The sequence below is a fragment of the Stenella coeruleoalba genome (assembly GCF_951394435.1).
Source record: "Stenella coeruleoalba genome assembly, chromosome: 18".
NCBI lineage: Eukaryota > Metazoa > Chordata > Mammalia > Artiodactyla > Delphinidae > Stenella > Stenella coeruleoalba.
In genome coordinates this window covers 32,184,846-32,201,750 of record NC_137164.1, presented here as the reverse complement: position 1 = coordinate 32,201,750, position 16,905 = coordinate 32,184,846, and the positions used below count along the sequence as shown (strand labels likewise).

The following is a 16,905-nucleotide window of genomic DNA, read 5'->3' as shown; positions in this document are numbered from 1 at the left end:
GCGTCTCCGACTCCTGCTGTACCTAGTAGGCATTCTATAAATCTGTGCCAAATGAAAAAATGAGCAAGCATGTGGGATTGTTTTAAGTGTTGATATTATATACGTTCCCAGGTTGTCCTGTTTTCCTGGGCATTTCACCATATTTTTTTTTCCCCATGAAACATTGCATACTAGATTGAATTAAGCTTATTCCTTCTTTACAGTAAATATTAATGACTTAGACCAAACAACAGTATATGAAGAGTAGCTTTTCAAGTGTTTAAATAGTGGCTTTTCAAAAATAGCATTAACTAATTTTACAGCTCATTTATTTCTTATCTGTAAAAAACAGTATTAACATTATTTAAGTAGAGAGACTATCAACATATTTTTGACTCTGTATTTTTTCTCCCTCTCATTCTGTTTAGCTAAAGGACACAAAATCAGCAGATCAGAAAACAACACTACTACATTTTCTTGTGCAAATATGTGAAGAAAACTACCCTGATATCCTCAATTTTGTGAATGATTTGGAACATTTGGACAAAGCTAGTAAAGGTTTGTACTTTTACAGAAAAGATTTTCGTGCTCTGGGTCTTCAGTTGGTACAGAAAATAATGTCTTTTATTTGAACATACTTGCCACTTTGTCACTGTGTTTTCATACTGAATATGCCATTTTAAAAATAGAAAGTTGTAGGACATTTACTTTATCAATTGTCATTATTGGAGCTATGACTTTAATTTTTTGACTGGGTAGTGAGGCCCTATATACAAAAACATATAGGTTTGCAGTTGTTTTTTTTTTTTTTTTTTTAACATCTTTACCGGAGTATAATTGCTTTATAATGTCATGTTAGTTGCTGCTGTATAACAAAGTGAATCAGCTATATCTATACATATAACACCATATCTCCTCCCTCTTGCATCTCCCTCCCACCTTCCCTATCCCACCCCTCTAGGTGGTCACAAAGCACCGAGCTGATCTCCCTGTGCTCTATGGCTGCTTCCCATTAGCTATCTATTTTATATTTGGTAGTGTATATATGTCCATGCCACTCTCTCACTTTGCCCCAGCTTACCCTTCCCCCTCCCCATGTCCTCAAGTCCATTCTCTACCTCTGGGTTTTTATTCCTGTCCTGCCCCTAGGTTCTTCATAACCATTTTTTTTTTTTTTTTTAGATTCCATATATATGTGTTAGCATATGGTATTTGTTTTTCTCTTTCTGACTTACTTCACTCTGTATGACAGACTCTAGGTCCATCCACCTCACTACAAATAACTCAATTTTGTTTCTTTCTATGGCTGATTAATATTCCATTGTGTATATGTGCCACATCTTCTTTATCCATTCACCTGTCGATGGACACTTAGGTTGCTTCCATGGCCTGGCTATTGTAAATAGTGCTGCAATAAACATGGTGGTGTATGTTGCTTTTTGAATTATGGTTTTCTCAGGGTATATGCCCAATAGTGGGGTTGCTGGGTAATATGGTAGCTCTATTTTTAGTTTTTTAAGGAACCTCCATACTGTTCTCCATAGTGGCTGTATCAATTTACATTCCCACCAACAGTGCAAGAGGGTTCCCTTTTCTCCACACCTTCTCCAGCATTTATTGTTTGTAGATTTTCTGATGATGGCCATTCTGACCAGTGTGAGGTGATACCTCATTGTAGTTTTGATTTGTATTTCTCTAATGATTGGCGATGTTGAGCATCCTTTCATGTGTTTGTTGGCAATCTGTATATATTCTTTAGAGAAATATCTATTTAGGTCTTCTGCCCATTTTTGGATTGGGTTGTTTGTTTTTTTGATATTGAGCTGCATAAGCTGCTTGTATATTTTGGAGATTAATCCTTTGTCAGTTGCTTCGTTTGCAAATATTACCTAAAGGACACAAATTTCTCCCATTTCTCCTATTCTGAGGGTTGTCTTTTCATCTTGCTTATGGTGTCCTTTGCTGTGCAAAAGTTTTTAAGTTTCATTAGGTCCCATTTGTTTGTTTTTATTTCCATTTCTCTAGAAGGTGGATCAAAAAGGATCTTGCTGTGATTTATGTCATAGAGTGTTCTGCCTATGATTTCCTCTAAGAGTTTGGTAGTGTCTGGTCTTACATTTAGGTCTTTAATCCATTTTGAGTTTGTTTTTGTGTATGGTGTTAGGGAGTGTTCTAATTTTATTTATTTTACATGTAGCTGTCCAGTTTTCCCAGCACCACTTATCGAAGAAGCTGTCTTTTCTCCATTGTATATTCTTGCCTCCTTTATCAAAGATAAGGTGACCATATGTGTGTGAGTTTATGTCTGGGCTTTCTATCTTGTTCCATTGATCTATATTTCTGTTTTTCTGCCTTTATCATACTGTCTTGATTACCGTAGCTTATAATATAGTCTGAAGTATGGGAGCCTTATTCCTCCAGCTCCGTTTTTCTTTCCCAAGATTGCTTTGGCTATTCGGGGTCTTTTGTGCTTCCATACAAATTGTGCAATTTTTTATTCTAGTTCTGTGAAAAATGCCATTGGTAGTTTGATAGGAATTGCATTGAATCTGTAGATTGCTATGGGCAGTATGGTCATTTTCACAATGTTGATTCTTTCAATCCAAGAGCATGGTATATCTCTCCATATTAACAAATTGAAGGAGAAAAACAATATGATCTTCTCAATAGATGCAGAAAAGCTTTTGGCAAAATTCAACACCCATTTATGATAAAAACTCTCCAGAAAGTAGACATAGAGGGAACTTACCTCAACATCATAAAGGCCATATATGACAAACCCACAGCCAACATCTTTCTCAATGGTGAAAAACTGAAACCATTTCCACTAAGATCAGGAACAAGACAAGGTTGCCCACTCTCACCACTCCTATTCAGCATCGTTTTGGAAGTTTTAGCCACAGCAATCAGAGGAGAAAAAGAAATAAAAGGAATCCAAATCAGAAAAGAAGTAAAACTGTCACTGTTTGCAGGTGACATGATACTATACATAGAGAAAACTAAAGATGTTACCAGAAAACTACTCGAGCTAATCAATGAATTTGGTAAAGTTGCAGGATACAAAATTAATGCACAAAAATCTCGTGCATTCCTATACACTAGTCATGAAAAATCAGAAAGAGAAATTAAGGAAACACACCCATTTACCATTGTAACAAAAAGAATAAAATACTTAGGAATAAACCTACCTAAGGAGACAAAAGACCTGTATGCAGAAAACTATGAGACACTGATGAAAGAAATAGAAATTAAAGAGGATACAAACAGATGAAGAGATATACCATGTTCTTGCATTGGAAGTTTTGCAGTTTAAACCTTCTGAATACCTGCCAGCCCCACCCTCTGCTGCTAAGCCACTTCCACTGTGTCCAGTGCAGTTCTCTTTAGATGAGTCATTCATAAGCACCTGGGATGATTATGCATCTGAGCCAAGCACCTGTAGTCAGTGTCCCCCTTGGCCTGATTCTGAATCTCCATCTGCCTACCTTGCAAGTAGAGCCTGCTTCCTTTGCCCCAGTAGGCACCAAACTGCCATAGATTCCAATCACTCCTTCCTAATAGCTCAGTTTCTAAGCTCCTTCTTAGCCCCTGCTGTGGGCTTAGATCTGGTTACAGAAAGGGTCAGAGAAAAGATAGTCCTATTATTTATATTTGGTTTAAATATGACTTATGCAGTTTTTTGAACATCTGAAGCATCCAGGTTATATATCACATCAGTTCTGTGGGAAAAAAACTTTACTTGCCTCAAAAAATAATGAATTTACGAATACACATTTGTGTGAATATATACAAATGTATAGATATACATTTTGGAAGACATCTCATTTGGTCTGGGAGAGTATCTCTATTCTTTTTGTACAGACCAATGGTCATTTGTCAACTTAAAGAAAGATACTTTTTTCCGGTATTATAGTGAATTTTTCTTTTAAATTAAAAAAATCACTTTTATCATTTCATACCCTGTTTATTTTTTTGAATTTTATTTATTTTTTTATACAGCAGGATGTTATTAGCCATCAATTTTATACACATCAGTGTATACATGTCAATCTCAATCTCACAATTCATCGCACCACCAACCCCAACGCCCACCGCTTTCCCCCCTTGATGTCCATACGTTTGTTCTCTATGTCTCTGTCTCAATTTCTGCCCTGCAAACCGCTTCATCTGTACGTTTATCTAGGTTCCACATATATGCGTTAATGTACAATATTTGTTTTTCTCTTTCTGACTTACTTCACTCTGTATGACAGTCTCTAGATCCATCCACGTCTCAAAAAATGACCCAATTTGGTTCTTTTTTTATGTCTGAGTAATATTCCATTGTATATATGTACCACATCTTTATCCATTCATCTGTCAATGGGCATATAGGTTGCCTTCCATGACCTCGCTATTGTAAATAGTGCTGCAATGAACATTGGGGTGCATGTGTCTTTTTGAATTATGGTTTTCTCTGGGTATATGCCCAGTAGTGGGATTGCTGGATCATATGGTAATACTATTTTTAGTTTTTTAAGGAACCCCCATACTGTTCTCCATAGTGGCTGTATCAATTTACATTCCCATTAACAGTGAAAGAGGGTTCCCTTTTCTCCACACTCTCTCCAGCATTTGTTGTTTGTAGATTTTCTGATGATGCCCATTCGAACTGGTGTGAGGTGATACTTCATTGTAGTTTTGATTTGCATTTCTCTAATAATTAGTGATGTTGAGCAGCTTTTCATGTGCTTCTTTGCCATCTGTATGTCTTCTTTAGAGAAATGTCTATTTAGGTCTTCTACCCATTTTTGGATTGGGTTGTTTGTTTTTTTAATATTGAGCTGCATGAGCTGTTTATATATTTTGGCGATTTATCCTTTGTCCGTTGATTCATTTCCAAATATTTCTCTCAGTCTGAGGGCTGTCTTTTCGTCTTGTTTGTGGTTTCCTTTGCTGTGCAAAAGCTTTGAAGTTTCATTAGGTCCCATTTGTTTATTTTTGCTTTTATTTGCATTACTCTAGGACGTGGGTCAAAAAACATCTTGCTGTGATTTATGTCAAAGAGTGTTCTTCCTATGTTTTCCTCTAAAGGTTTAATAGTGTCCGGTCTTAAATTTAGGTCTCTAATCCCTTTTGAGTTTATTTTTGTGTATGGTGTTAGGGGGTGTTGTAATTTCATACTTTTACATGTAGCTGTCCAGTTTTCCCAGCAACACTTATTGAAGAGACTGTCTTTTCTCCATTGTATATCCTTGCCTCCTTTGTCATACATTAGTTGACCATAGGCGTGTGGGTTTATCGCTGGGCTTTCTATCTTGTTCCATTGATCTATGTTTCTGTTTTTGTGCCAGTACCATATTGTATTGATTACTGTAGCTTTGTAGTATAGTCAGAAGTCAGGGAGTCTGATTCCTCCAGCTCCATTATTTCCCCTCAAGACTGCTTTGGCTATTCGGGGTCTTTTGTGTCTCCATACAAATTTTAAGATTTTTTGTTCTAGTTCTGTAAAAAATGCCATTGATAATTTGATAGGGTTTACACTGGATCTGTAGATTGCTTTGGGTAGTATAGTCAGTTTCACAATATTGATTCTTCCAATCCAAGAACATGGTATACCTCTCCATCTGTTGGTATCATCCTTAATTTCTTTCATTAGTATCTTATAGTTTTCTACATGCAGGTCTTTTGTCTCCCTAGGTAGGTTTATTCCTAGGTATTTTATTCTTTTTGTTGCAGTGGTAAATGGGAGTGTTTCCATAATTTCTCTTTCAGATTATTCGTCATTAGTGTATAACAATGCATGAGATTTCTGTGCATTAATTTTGTATCCTGCAACATTACCGAATTCATTGATTAGCTCTGCTAGTTTTCTGGTGGCATCTTTAGGATTCTCTATTTATAGTATCATGTCATCTACAAACAGTGATAGTTTTACTCCTTCTTTTCCAATTTGTATTCCTTTTATTTCTTTTTCTTCTGAGTGCCGTGGCTAGGACTGCCAAAACTATGTTGAATAATAGTGGTGAGTGTGGACATCCTTGTCTTGTTCCTGATCTTACAGGAAATGTTTTCAGTTTTTCACCATTGAGAATGATGTTTGCTGTGTGTTTGTCGTATATGGCCTTTATTATGCTGAAGTAGGTTCCCGCTATGCCCAGTCTCTGGAGAGTTTTTATCGTAAATGGGTGTTGAATTTTGTCAGAAGCTTTTTCTGCATCTATTGAGATGATCATATGGTTTTTTTCCTTCAGTTTGTTAATATGGTGTATCACATTGATTGATTTGCATACATTGAAGAATGCTTGCTTTCCTGGGATAAATCCCACTTGATCATGGTGTATGACCCTTTTAATGTGTTGTTGCATTCTGTTTGCTAGTATTTTGTTGAGGATGTTTGCATGTATATTCATCAGTGATATTGGTCTGTAATTTTTTTTCTTTTTTTGTAGTATCTTTGTCTGGTGTTGGTATCAGGGTGATGGTGGCCTCGTAGAATGAGTTTCAGAGGGTTTCTTCCTCTGCAATTTTTTGGAAGAGTTTGAGAAAGATGGGTGTTAGCTCTTCTCTAAATGATTGATAGAATTCACCTGTGAAGCCATCTGGTCCTAGACTTTTGTTTGTTGGAAGATTTTTAATCACTGTTTCCATTTCATTACTTGTGTTTGGTCTGTTCATATTTTGTTTTTTCCTCCTGGTTCAGTCTTGGATGGTTATACCTTTCTAAGAATTTGTTCATTTCTTCCAGGTTGTCCATTTTATTGGCATAGAGTTGCTTGTAGTAGTCTCTAGGATGCTTTGTATTTCTACATTGTCTGTTGTAACTTCTCCTTTTCCATTTCTAATTTTATTGATTTGAGTCCTCTCCCTCTTTTTCTTGATGAGTCTGGCTAATGGTTTATCAATTTTGTTTATCTTCTAAAAGAACCAGCTTTTATTTTTATTGTTCTTTGCTATTGTTTTCTTTGTTTTTATTTCATTTATTTCTGCTCTGATATTTATGATTTCTTTCCTTCTGCTAACTTTGTGTTTTGTTTGTTCTTCTTTCTCTAGTCCCTTTAGGTGTAAGGTTAGATTGTTTATTTGAGATTTTTCTTGTTTCTTGAGGTAGGCTTGTATAGCTATAAACTTCCCTCTTAGAACTGCTTTTGCTGCATTCCATAGGTTTTGGATCGTCGTGTTTTCATTGTCATTAGTCTCTAGGTATTTTCTGATTTCCTCTTTGATTTCTTCAGTGATCTCTTGGTTATTTAGTAATGTATTATTTAGCTTCCATGTGTTTGTGTTTTTCACGTTTTTTTCCCTGTAATTGATATCTAATCTCATAGTGTTGTGGTCAGAAAAGATGCTTGATATGATTTCAGTTTTCTTAAATTTACTGAGACTTGAATTGTGACCCAAGATGTAATCTCTCTTGGAGAATGTTCTGTACACACTTGAGAAGAAAGTGAAATCTGCTGTTTTTAGATGGAATGTCCTGTAAACATCAGTAAATATACCCGGTCTATTGTGTCATTTAAAGCTCGTGTTTCCTTATTAATTTTTTGTTTGGATGGTCTGTCCATTGGTGTAAGTGAGGTGTTAAAGTCCCCCGCTATTATTGTGTTAATGTCGATTTCCTCTTTTATAGCTGTTAACAGTTGCCTTATGTATTGAGGTGATCCTATGTTGGGTGCATATATATTTATAATTGTTATATCTTCTTCTTGGATTGATCCCTTGATCATTATGTAGTGTTGTTCCTTGTCTCTTGTAACATTCTTTATTTTAAAGTCTGTTTTATCTGATACAAGTATTGCTACTCCAGCTTTCTTTTGAATTCCATTTGCATGGAATATCTTTTTCCATCCCCTCACTTTCAGTCTGTATGTGTCCTTAGGTTTTAAGTGGGTCTCTTGTAGACAGCATATATATGGGTCTTGTTTTTGTATCCATTCAGCAGCCTGTGTCTTTTGGTTGGAGCATTTAGTCCATTCACGTTTAAGGTAATTATCAATATGTATGTTCCTATGACCATTTTCTTAATTGTTTTGGGTTTATTTTTGTAGGTCCTTTTCTTCTCTTTTGTTTCCCACTTAGAGAAATTCCTTTAGCATTTGTTGTAGATCTGGTTTGGTGGTGCTGAATTCTCTTAGCTTTTGCTTTTCTGTAAAGCTTTTGATTTCTCCATCGAATCTGAATGAGATCCTTGCTGACTAGAATAATCTTGGTTGTAGGTTTTTTCCCTTTCATCACTTTAAGTATATCATGCTGCTCCCTTCTGGCTTGTAGAGTTTCTGCTGAGAAATCAGCTGTTAACCTTATGGGAGTTCCCTTGTATGTTATTTGTTGTTTTTCCCTTGCTGCTTTCAATAATTTTTCTTTGTCTTTAATTTTTGCCAATTTGATTACTATGTGTCTCGGCGTGTTTCTCCTTGGGTCTATCCTGTATGGTACTCTGCACTTCCTGGACTTGCTTGGCTGTTTATTTTCCCATGTTAGGGAAGTTTTCGACTTTAATCTCTTCACATATTTTCTCTGGTCCTTTCTCTTTCTCTTTTCCTTTTGGGACCCCTGTAATGCGAATGTCATTGCGTTTAATGTTGTCCTAGAGGTCTTAGGCTGTCTTCAATTTCTTTTCTTTCTTTTTTCTTTATTCCCTTCTGTGGCAGTGAATCCACCATTCTTTCCTCCAGGTCACTTTTCTGTTCTTCTGCCTCAGTTATTCTGCTATTGATTCCTTCTAGTATAGTTTTCATTTCAGTTATTGTATTTTTCATCTCTGTTTGTTTGTTCTTTAATTCTTCTAGGTCTTTGTTAAACATTTCTTGCATCATCTCAATCTTTGCCTCCATTCTTTTTCCAAGGTCCTGGATCATCTTCACTATCATTATTCTGAATTCTTTTTCTGGGAGGTTGCCTATCTCCACTTCATTTAGTTGTTTTTTCTGGGGTTTTATCTTGTTCTTTCATCTGGTACATAGCCCTCTGCCTTTTCATCTTGTCTGTCTTTCTGTGAATGTAGTTTTTGTTCCACCGGCTGCAGGATTGTAGTTCTTCTTGCTTCTGCTGTCCTCATACCCTGTTTAAATTGTTTCTTCTATAAAGTGGGGATTGTAGCACGTTTTTTTTGCAGAGAGGCATGTGATTGGATGAGATGTTCTTTCACACTTTTTCCTGAGATATATGTTTGTTTGAAGTGTATATCTCATATAGTCTGTTGAAAAAAAAAATTGGAAACAATTAATATGGATTTTTAAGCCAAAAATAAGTCTTTTAACTTTTCACTCTTGCATCCTAATGTTCTAATGGATTACTCCTTACTTTGCCCTTGTGTACCTTAAAATGTTCATGGCATAAGAAGATAATGTCCCTATGTATAGTTGTAAGTGTTTTAAGGAAATTTAAGAAGGGAAAATAATCCAAATCATCTTCTCATATTAAACAATGTGAGACTGGGCAAAAAGGCACAGAGGAAAAGAACATTAAAAATAACTCACAGAGGGCTTCCCTGGTGCACAGAGGTTGATGGTCCGCCTGCCGATGCAGGGGACACGGGTTCATGCCCCGGTCCGGAAAGATCCCACATGCCGCGGAGTGGCTGGGCCCGTGAGCCATGGCCGCTGAGCCTGTGAGTCCTGAGCCTGTGCTCTGCAATGGGAGAGGCCACAACAGTGAGAGGCCCACATACCAAATAAATAAATAAATAAATAACTCACAGATACTCGCAATAGCTTTTATGTGATTAGTTCATTAACTCAAGGAAGGCACCTTTCTTATAATGAGATTTCTGGAATTCTGGAATAAAATTTAAGTAAATGGGATGAAAAAGAATTGAAAATGCATGTTCTTGATGAATATTAAGCTTGATAAGCAACAGAGTACTAGGTGAAGAAGTGCTACCTTCAAGTGCCTTGAAATATAGAGCAATTTCTTTTTCTGGGTAAAAGATGGTTGAGTAGTTAATAGCTTACATCAGCATTAGGTTTTTAGCAAAAATAAAATCAATGTGGGCATTTTCTCATAATAGCAGTTTGAATTTCTGGTCACTTTACTATTTTTCCTACTAGTTCTTAAACAAAATAGTAAGCTGGAACATACTTCTCTTTCAGATGTATTTTTTATTGTATAATACATTTTCTAGCAGTTTTTGCTATGAATTAAGATAAATGTCATTTATCTATTTTGACTCATTTGATTGTACTTAAAATTCTGTATAAATATTACAATATTTTGCTTTTGAAAAGTATGTAACTTTCCTATGGGTTTGCTTGCAGAGTTGTAACTTGGTAATGATATTCTTCTGTTTGTTTTCTTTCTTGGTGTTTCTGGGGGGCATTTTGGGGCCTTTAGGGGTTTTAGTTTCCATCTTTTATAGCGGAGGCATGCATATGTGTATGGGCCAGCAGATACTGAGAATGTGTTTCACAGGGAGTAGCCAACTTCATATTTGAAATAGAAAAGCCATCACTGAGAGAATTTTTTTTACTGTGTAGGTGATTGTTGAGCTAGATTTCTTTTCATGAGTTTATTACCCTATTAATGGATGAGATTTTAGAGGAATTAATGTAGTCTTGGATGAAATAAGTCTTTGTTTTCTTTGGAAAATTTCGGTGCTCTTATATTATACATCATCATTTGAAAGTTTCCAGATTTGAAATCTCCTCAGTGAGCTATCACATGAATTTAAAAGTACCTTTGTTTTTGAGACATAACATATCCTGGCCATTAGGTACTCCTGGATCAGCAGGGGGAGCTTTCATTGTAACTAATGAGCTTACCCGTATGACAGTTTTCAAGAATCTACTTCATTAGGGCTGCTTCTTTGCTAAAAGATAACGGCTTACAGCTTTTCTGTTGTATTTCAGTGAAAATATTTTTTGATCATTATTGTATTTCTGTATACCATTGTAATATTTCTTTCCTTTATGGACTTCTAAGGGTTGAATACATTTTTCCCTTGTCTAAACAGTTGAAATTAATGAACTCTAATCTATGATGGTTTTATTGATTATTCACAATAACCTGTTTCATATTAATTTGGAATGGTATTTTATTAATGAATAGAAAATATGACCAAACTTTGGGGGGGTTTGGAGTGTATTAAAATAAAACCAAGGTAAATTTACAGTGTCACCTTGTTCAGCCCATGTCTTTTTTAAGGTATTATAGCTCTTCCATATATTTCCATTTTTCCCTAAATAGTTAACTCTGAATTCTAGAGATACCATGCTAGTCTAGTCTGTAACTCACTTGTTCACTCATTCATTTAAGAAGCATGTGTTGTGTGATTACTGTGTCAGAAACTGTGCTCTGTCTTGCTGCTTGTCCAAGGTGTGGTTTCTGTGTCTTGGTGCAGCCCTGGTTACCTCACTCACACCTGACTTCTGTCCCAACTGTCTCCTCTCTTTATATACGCAACTTCCTCCCCTTTTTCTATGCACCCTCTAAGTATTGCTTATATTATTAGCCTAATACTGAGTCCTTCTCTTTTTTCTCTCTGTTGCTTCTCCTTAGGTGACCTCTTTAGTCTCCAAGGGCTTAAATAGCATCGTTACATTAATGACTTACAGATTTATATCCCAGACTTCCTTCTGAGCTCCACACTTGCATATCCAACATCTTACTTGCCATCTCCAGCTACACTTCAGTGTGTAGATCATGATGTGCTGTAAAATGTGGCTCTTGGGGCTTCCCTGGTGGCGCAGTGGTTGAAAGTCCGCCTGCCGATGCAGGGGACACGGGTTCGTGCCCCGGTCCGAGAAGATCCCACATGCCGCGGAGCGGCTGGGCCCGTGAGCCATGGCCTCTGAGCCTGCGCGTCCGGAGCCTGTGCTCTGCAACAGGAGAGGCCACAACAGTGAGAGGCCTGCATACCACCAAAAAAAAAAAAAAAAAAAATGTGGCTCTTGATTCCTACTCCCTTACTCTGTCCTCCCCAGATTTTATTTACTTGAGAAATGTCCTTTTTGGCTCACTTTCTTCTGATTTCCTTTTTCTCATTTCCCCTGCCTCTAGCCTTCAGCACGTCAGCTGAGAGCTGTGTGGTAGGTTCTGTGGGAAGTGGCAGCTGTGGCCTAGAATGTTGTCTAGGTCTCTCCTTTGTCAGGTACCTTAAAGCAAATGTCCCTTTCCCTTTGGTACTTTTTCCTGATGCTTGCTGGGAACCTCACCTAAGTTTCTGTGTATTCCAATCTTTCTTTAATGATAAATTCATAGGTTTTCCAGAAAATCTTAGACCACTATTCAAGAACTACTACTCTAGATTAGAGACTATTCCTGGAACTGCTGGGAATGAAATTAGCTTCTTGAGAAAGGACAATATTCAGTGTATTATCAGAGTGGATTTAATGATTGCCCATTATAAATTTTTTTCACTTTTACCATTTCCACATTTTCACCTTTCAGGAGCATTCTTTGATGTTTTATATTTGAGTTTTTGTTTGCTCTGTTTTATAGACCTCTCTGCTTTTAAGGCTGTTTGTTTGCTTTTAGCTAGTAATACCTTGGTCTGGCCCAAATATTTATCTAGTCAAATACATCTCCTGGTTTTCAATTCCTCATGACTTTCCAACATTTTATGATAAATGCCTTACTAAATACTGAATGCTTGTCTTTTATTCACCTACTGTGAGCACGTAGAACGCTTAATTTCCAGGTGGCTGTCACCTGGAAATGCAGAGTGTTTGAAAATTTCAAATTCATCTGCTGTAACAAGCAAAAAGCATTTTCAAAGGCTTCCATTAACCTCCTTATACTATAGACTTCCAAAAATGCCAATTAAAATGTATTAGCAAGTTGGATATGTATTTTAGATATTCAGTATTAGTTATTAATTCAACTGCATTTTATATTTTAAGTGTATATTGTAAATATATAAAAATGTTTATTATGCAACAAAATTAACAACACAACCAACATGGTGTTAGTCGGAACCATTAAGTCATGGAGATTAAAGTTGGGGCCTCATAATTTTGCAAGATAAATAAATTCTTTTGGTATTTTAAACCAATTGTAAAGTATTAAGAGTTTTATGAAAATACACATTCTTAATGTATATTTCTGACAATACAATGAAATAATTTGACAGGACACATTGTTGTTGGTGGGGGCATTTATAGTAAGATAATTTAGTTACAGAAGACAACCATGTAGGATATTGCTTTAATTGTCAATAAAGAGCACAAAATATATTCTGTTATGGGCTGAATTCTGTCCCCATATATTGAAGCCCTTTGTTTGTTGAAACCCTGACCCCTGGTACCTCAGAATGTGACTGTATATGGAGAGAGGGTCTTTAAAGTGGTGCTTAAGTTAAAATGGGACCCATAGGGTGAGCCCTAGTACAATCTGACCTATGTTCTTATAAGAAGAGGAAATTTAGACCCAGAGAGACATCAGGAGTGTGCATACCAGACCAGCCATGTGAGGACACAGAGAGAAGGTGGCTACCTGCAAGCCAAGGAGAGATGTTTCAGAAGAAATCAAACTTACCAACATTTTGAACTGTGAGAAAATAAATTCTATTGTTTAAGCCACCCAGTCTGTGGCATTTTGTGATGGCAGCCCTAGCAAACTAATCCAATAATTTAAGACATTCTTCTTGCTTAGTTTTTTGGCTTTAGAATAGAGTGGCCTATACTGCATGATTTTTTACTTTATCAGATAATTTGAAGAAACAGCCCTAGACCTGCTGTGTTGGATGTTCACTAGTAATCAATTTAGGAATAGCAAAGGTTCTTACACAAACCATGAATTATCACATGATTTTAAATAATTCCAAGTATGCCTCAATTACTTTTTTTGAATAGACACATAAATTAGTACATGTATGAGAAAATATTGAGGCATTCTAAATAAATATATTCATGAGCATTTACATTTAATTTTCAGGGTGAGATCTGTGGCATCCTGGATCTTATTTTAAAATTCATTCATTTACACTGAACTAAGTGTACTAATTTTTTGTTTGTGTTATCATGTCTTTTACTCATTATATCCCTACATATATTTCTTTACCACTTCTCCCTGTTTTGCTACTTTAATAGTTGTAATTTTCTTATAAGCAAGTAGCTAACAAAGACTAGTAACACTCTGAACTATCTGTTGACAGTTTTCTAAATGTGAGGTATGAATAGATGGTTTTACCTTTTTTTTTTTCATTGTCCTGTGGAAATAGTGAAAGTATTCGATGTCTCCTACTTGTGTACCATTGATTCCACATATAGATGAAGAGTAAGAAGCTGTGTCTGGAAAGCTAGTTTATGACTCCTATGTAGTTATATCTCAACTATTTTGACTGTCTGTAGCCATCTAATACATATGCTCAGGGACTGTAAAACAGTTTTAATATTACTACAAGCTAAATATAATTTAAAAATAAATTTATTTTTAAAAGGCAATTCACATGTAGGTCTCCATATACTTACTAAAAGGACTATATATATAAAATTTTACATTCAGCAAATTAATACTTTTAACATAAAAAGTTATGATGAAATATAACTGAACCATTCACAAGGTAATTGCAGGATTTATGAAAAATATTTCTAGTGTACTGGGAGTGCAGTGTACTGGTAAAGAGCCACTAGGTCCAAGTTGTTTGATGAGCAACATTTTATTTAAGTCCTCCCAGTTTATTTCCAAGGATTATCTATGTAGATTGGCATCAAAAGTTTAAATTGGAGACCTGAGTGTGATAAGGTTGTATTACACTATTTTATGGTGCAAATATAAACTATTTTGGAAGGCAGCAGAAAGGAATATAGACAGAACATGGCCAGAATCTCTAGAAGGATTAAGGATTCTTTAGAGTGACGTTGAAGAACACTGCCATGGAGGAACTACTTGCAGCTAAAGATTGCTTTTTAAGATACTGAGCGAGGAACATTTCCTGAATTGGCTGCTGCTTGGGCTGATAGATGATGATGAAGAAGAAAACCACACCAGGAAGACCTCTGTATCTTTTTTGGAGGTTAGCAGACTGAAAGTGGCATCAATACAGCATTAATCTTTTCAAGACACTAACAGTTTACAGTGTTTGCAGATTTTTGGCCAGCTACAGATTTGAAATAGCTATTTGAATAGTTCTATCAGTGTCACCTATGAGCCATAGCTAACATCAAGTAACAGGACAGGATCAACAGTGATGACCAAGGTCTTATTCTTAGACTGCTGGCTGGGAAGCAGTATTTACTGCACTTCAGTTTTGCAACATGAAGTGAGAAATTACAAACCAGGTAGATGAAAGAAAATTTTCCAGCATTTTGAAGGGTAGCTTAACATAACAAATCTGTATACTATAAAGAAACCTAAGCAGTGGATGGAGCAAACACAGTTATGGCTGTCTGTTGAATCTCATTGCTCACAAAACTGACGTGTTACCAACTGGGTGAAGAGGCATGGAGCTGATAAGATGCCGAAGGTAGAATTGCCAACTGCTTCCCAAAACCAGACTGTGTTTATATAGCTTGCAAAATCTTGAATTAGTAGTTTCAGTTTCCTAGGGCTGCCATAAACTATCACCACATACCAGGTCACTTTAAACAACATAAATTTATTCTCTAACTGTTCAGGAATACAGAAATCTGAAATCAAGGTGTCGGTAGGATTGGTTTCTTCTGTAGTCTCTCGGGAGAAACCATCCAATGCCTCTCTCTAAGCTTCTATTGGCTGCCAGCAATCCTTGGCATCTCTGTGCCTCTATTTTTATATTGCTTTCTTCTCCATGTCTTTGTATCCTCACATCTCTTTTTAATGACAGCAATCACTTGATTTAGGGCCCACCCTAGATCCAGGATGGTTTCATCTTGAGATCTTTAACTAATTCTCTTTGCAAGACCCTGTTTCAAAATAAGTCACTTTCTGATGTTCTGGGTGGACATGGAGTTTGGGGGACACTCTTCAACCCACTCCAGTCATCCTTGTCATCACTCCTATAAGTGCATGGAGGCAGCACCATCATCTCTGAGTATTGTGAAATAGTTAAGGGTAACTGCACTGTTAGCTTTATATATAGAAAGCGTTTATATTATGTTGTGAAATGTTTTGGTGTTTAAGGGTTATTGTTGATGATGAGCTTCGAAATACCTTTTTCTTATATCATCATATGCAAATACTGAAGCAGTTAAAGCTGAAATTCATAATATGCTGCTGAATTTAAGGAGTTTTTATTGACAGGCAGTGACAATTACAGTAATTCCAATAAATGATTTCAGTGGGTGAAATAAAAATGTGATAGAGGCATTATATTATAGGAGAGGCTGTTATTACAGTCATGGACTCTGGAGCTAGACACCTGGGGTTCAAACCCCAACTCTGCCCATTGCCAGAGGAATAACCTTGGATGAGTTTCTTATCCTCTCTAGGACTCAGTTTTCTTGTATATAAAATGGGGATAATAGTAGTATTAATTTAGAGGTTTGGTGTGAGGATTAAATAGGTTTGTATGTGTACATCTTTATAAAGCTTGTATGTAACACCTAGTAAGCACTATGTAAATATTCTCTACATTTGTTGTAGTTGTTTTTCAGTGGTTCTTTCTTTTTTTTTTTAAACATCTTTATTGGAGTATAATTGCTTTACAATGGTGTGTTAGTTTCTGCTTTATAACAAAGTGAATCAGCTATACATATACATATGTCCCCATATCTCTTCCCTCTTGAATCTGTCTCCCTCCCACCCTCCCTATCCCACCCTCTAGGTGGTCACAAAGCACCAAGCTGATTTCCCTGTGCTATGCGGCTGCTTCCCACTAGCTATCTGTTTTACATTTGGTAGAGTATATGTGTCCATGCCACTCTCTCACTTTGTCACAGCTTACCCTTCTCCCTCCCCGTATCCTCAAGTCCATTTTCTAGTAGGTCTGCGTCTTTATTCCCGTCTTGCCCCTTGTTTACACACATCTGCCTATGCTGTCATTAATGATGCAGGTAAGCATGGATATAATATATTATTATAGAATTTTAA

General features: G+C 36.3%; 1 protein-coding gene across 1 annotated transcript in view; it reads left to right on the top strand.

Moving 5' to 3' along the window:
* The window catches only part of DIAPH3 (diaphanous related formin 3), a 413,319-nt gene that overhangs the window by 312,327 nt on the left and 84,087 nt on the right, over positions 1-16,905 (top strand). Inside the window, 1 exon segment of the mRNA XM_079902970.1 lies at positions 408-537. Coding sequence (XP_079759096.1) covers positions 408-537 — 130 coding nt within the window.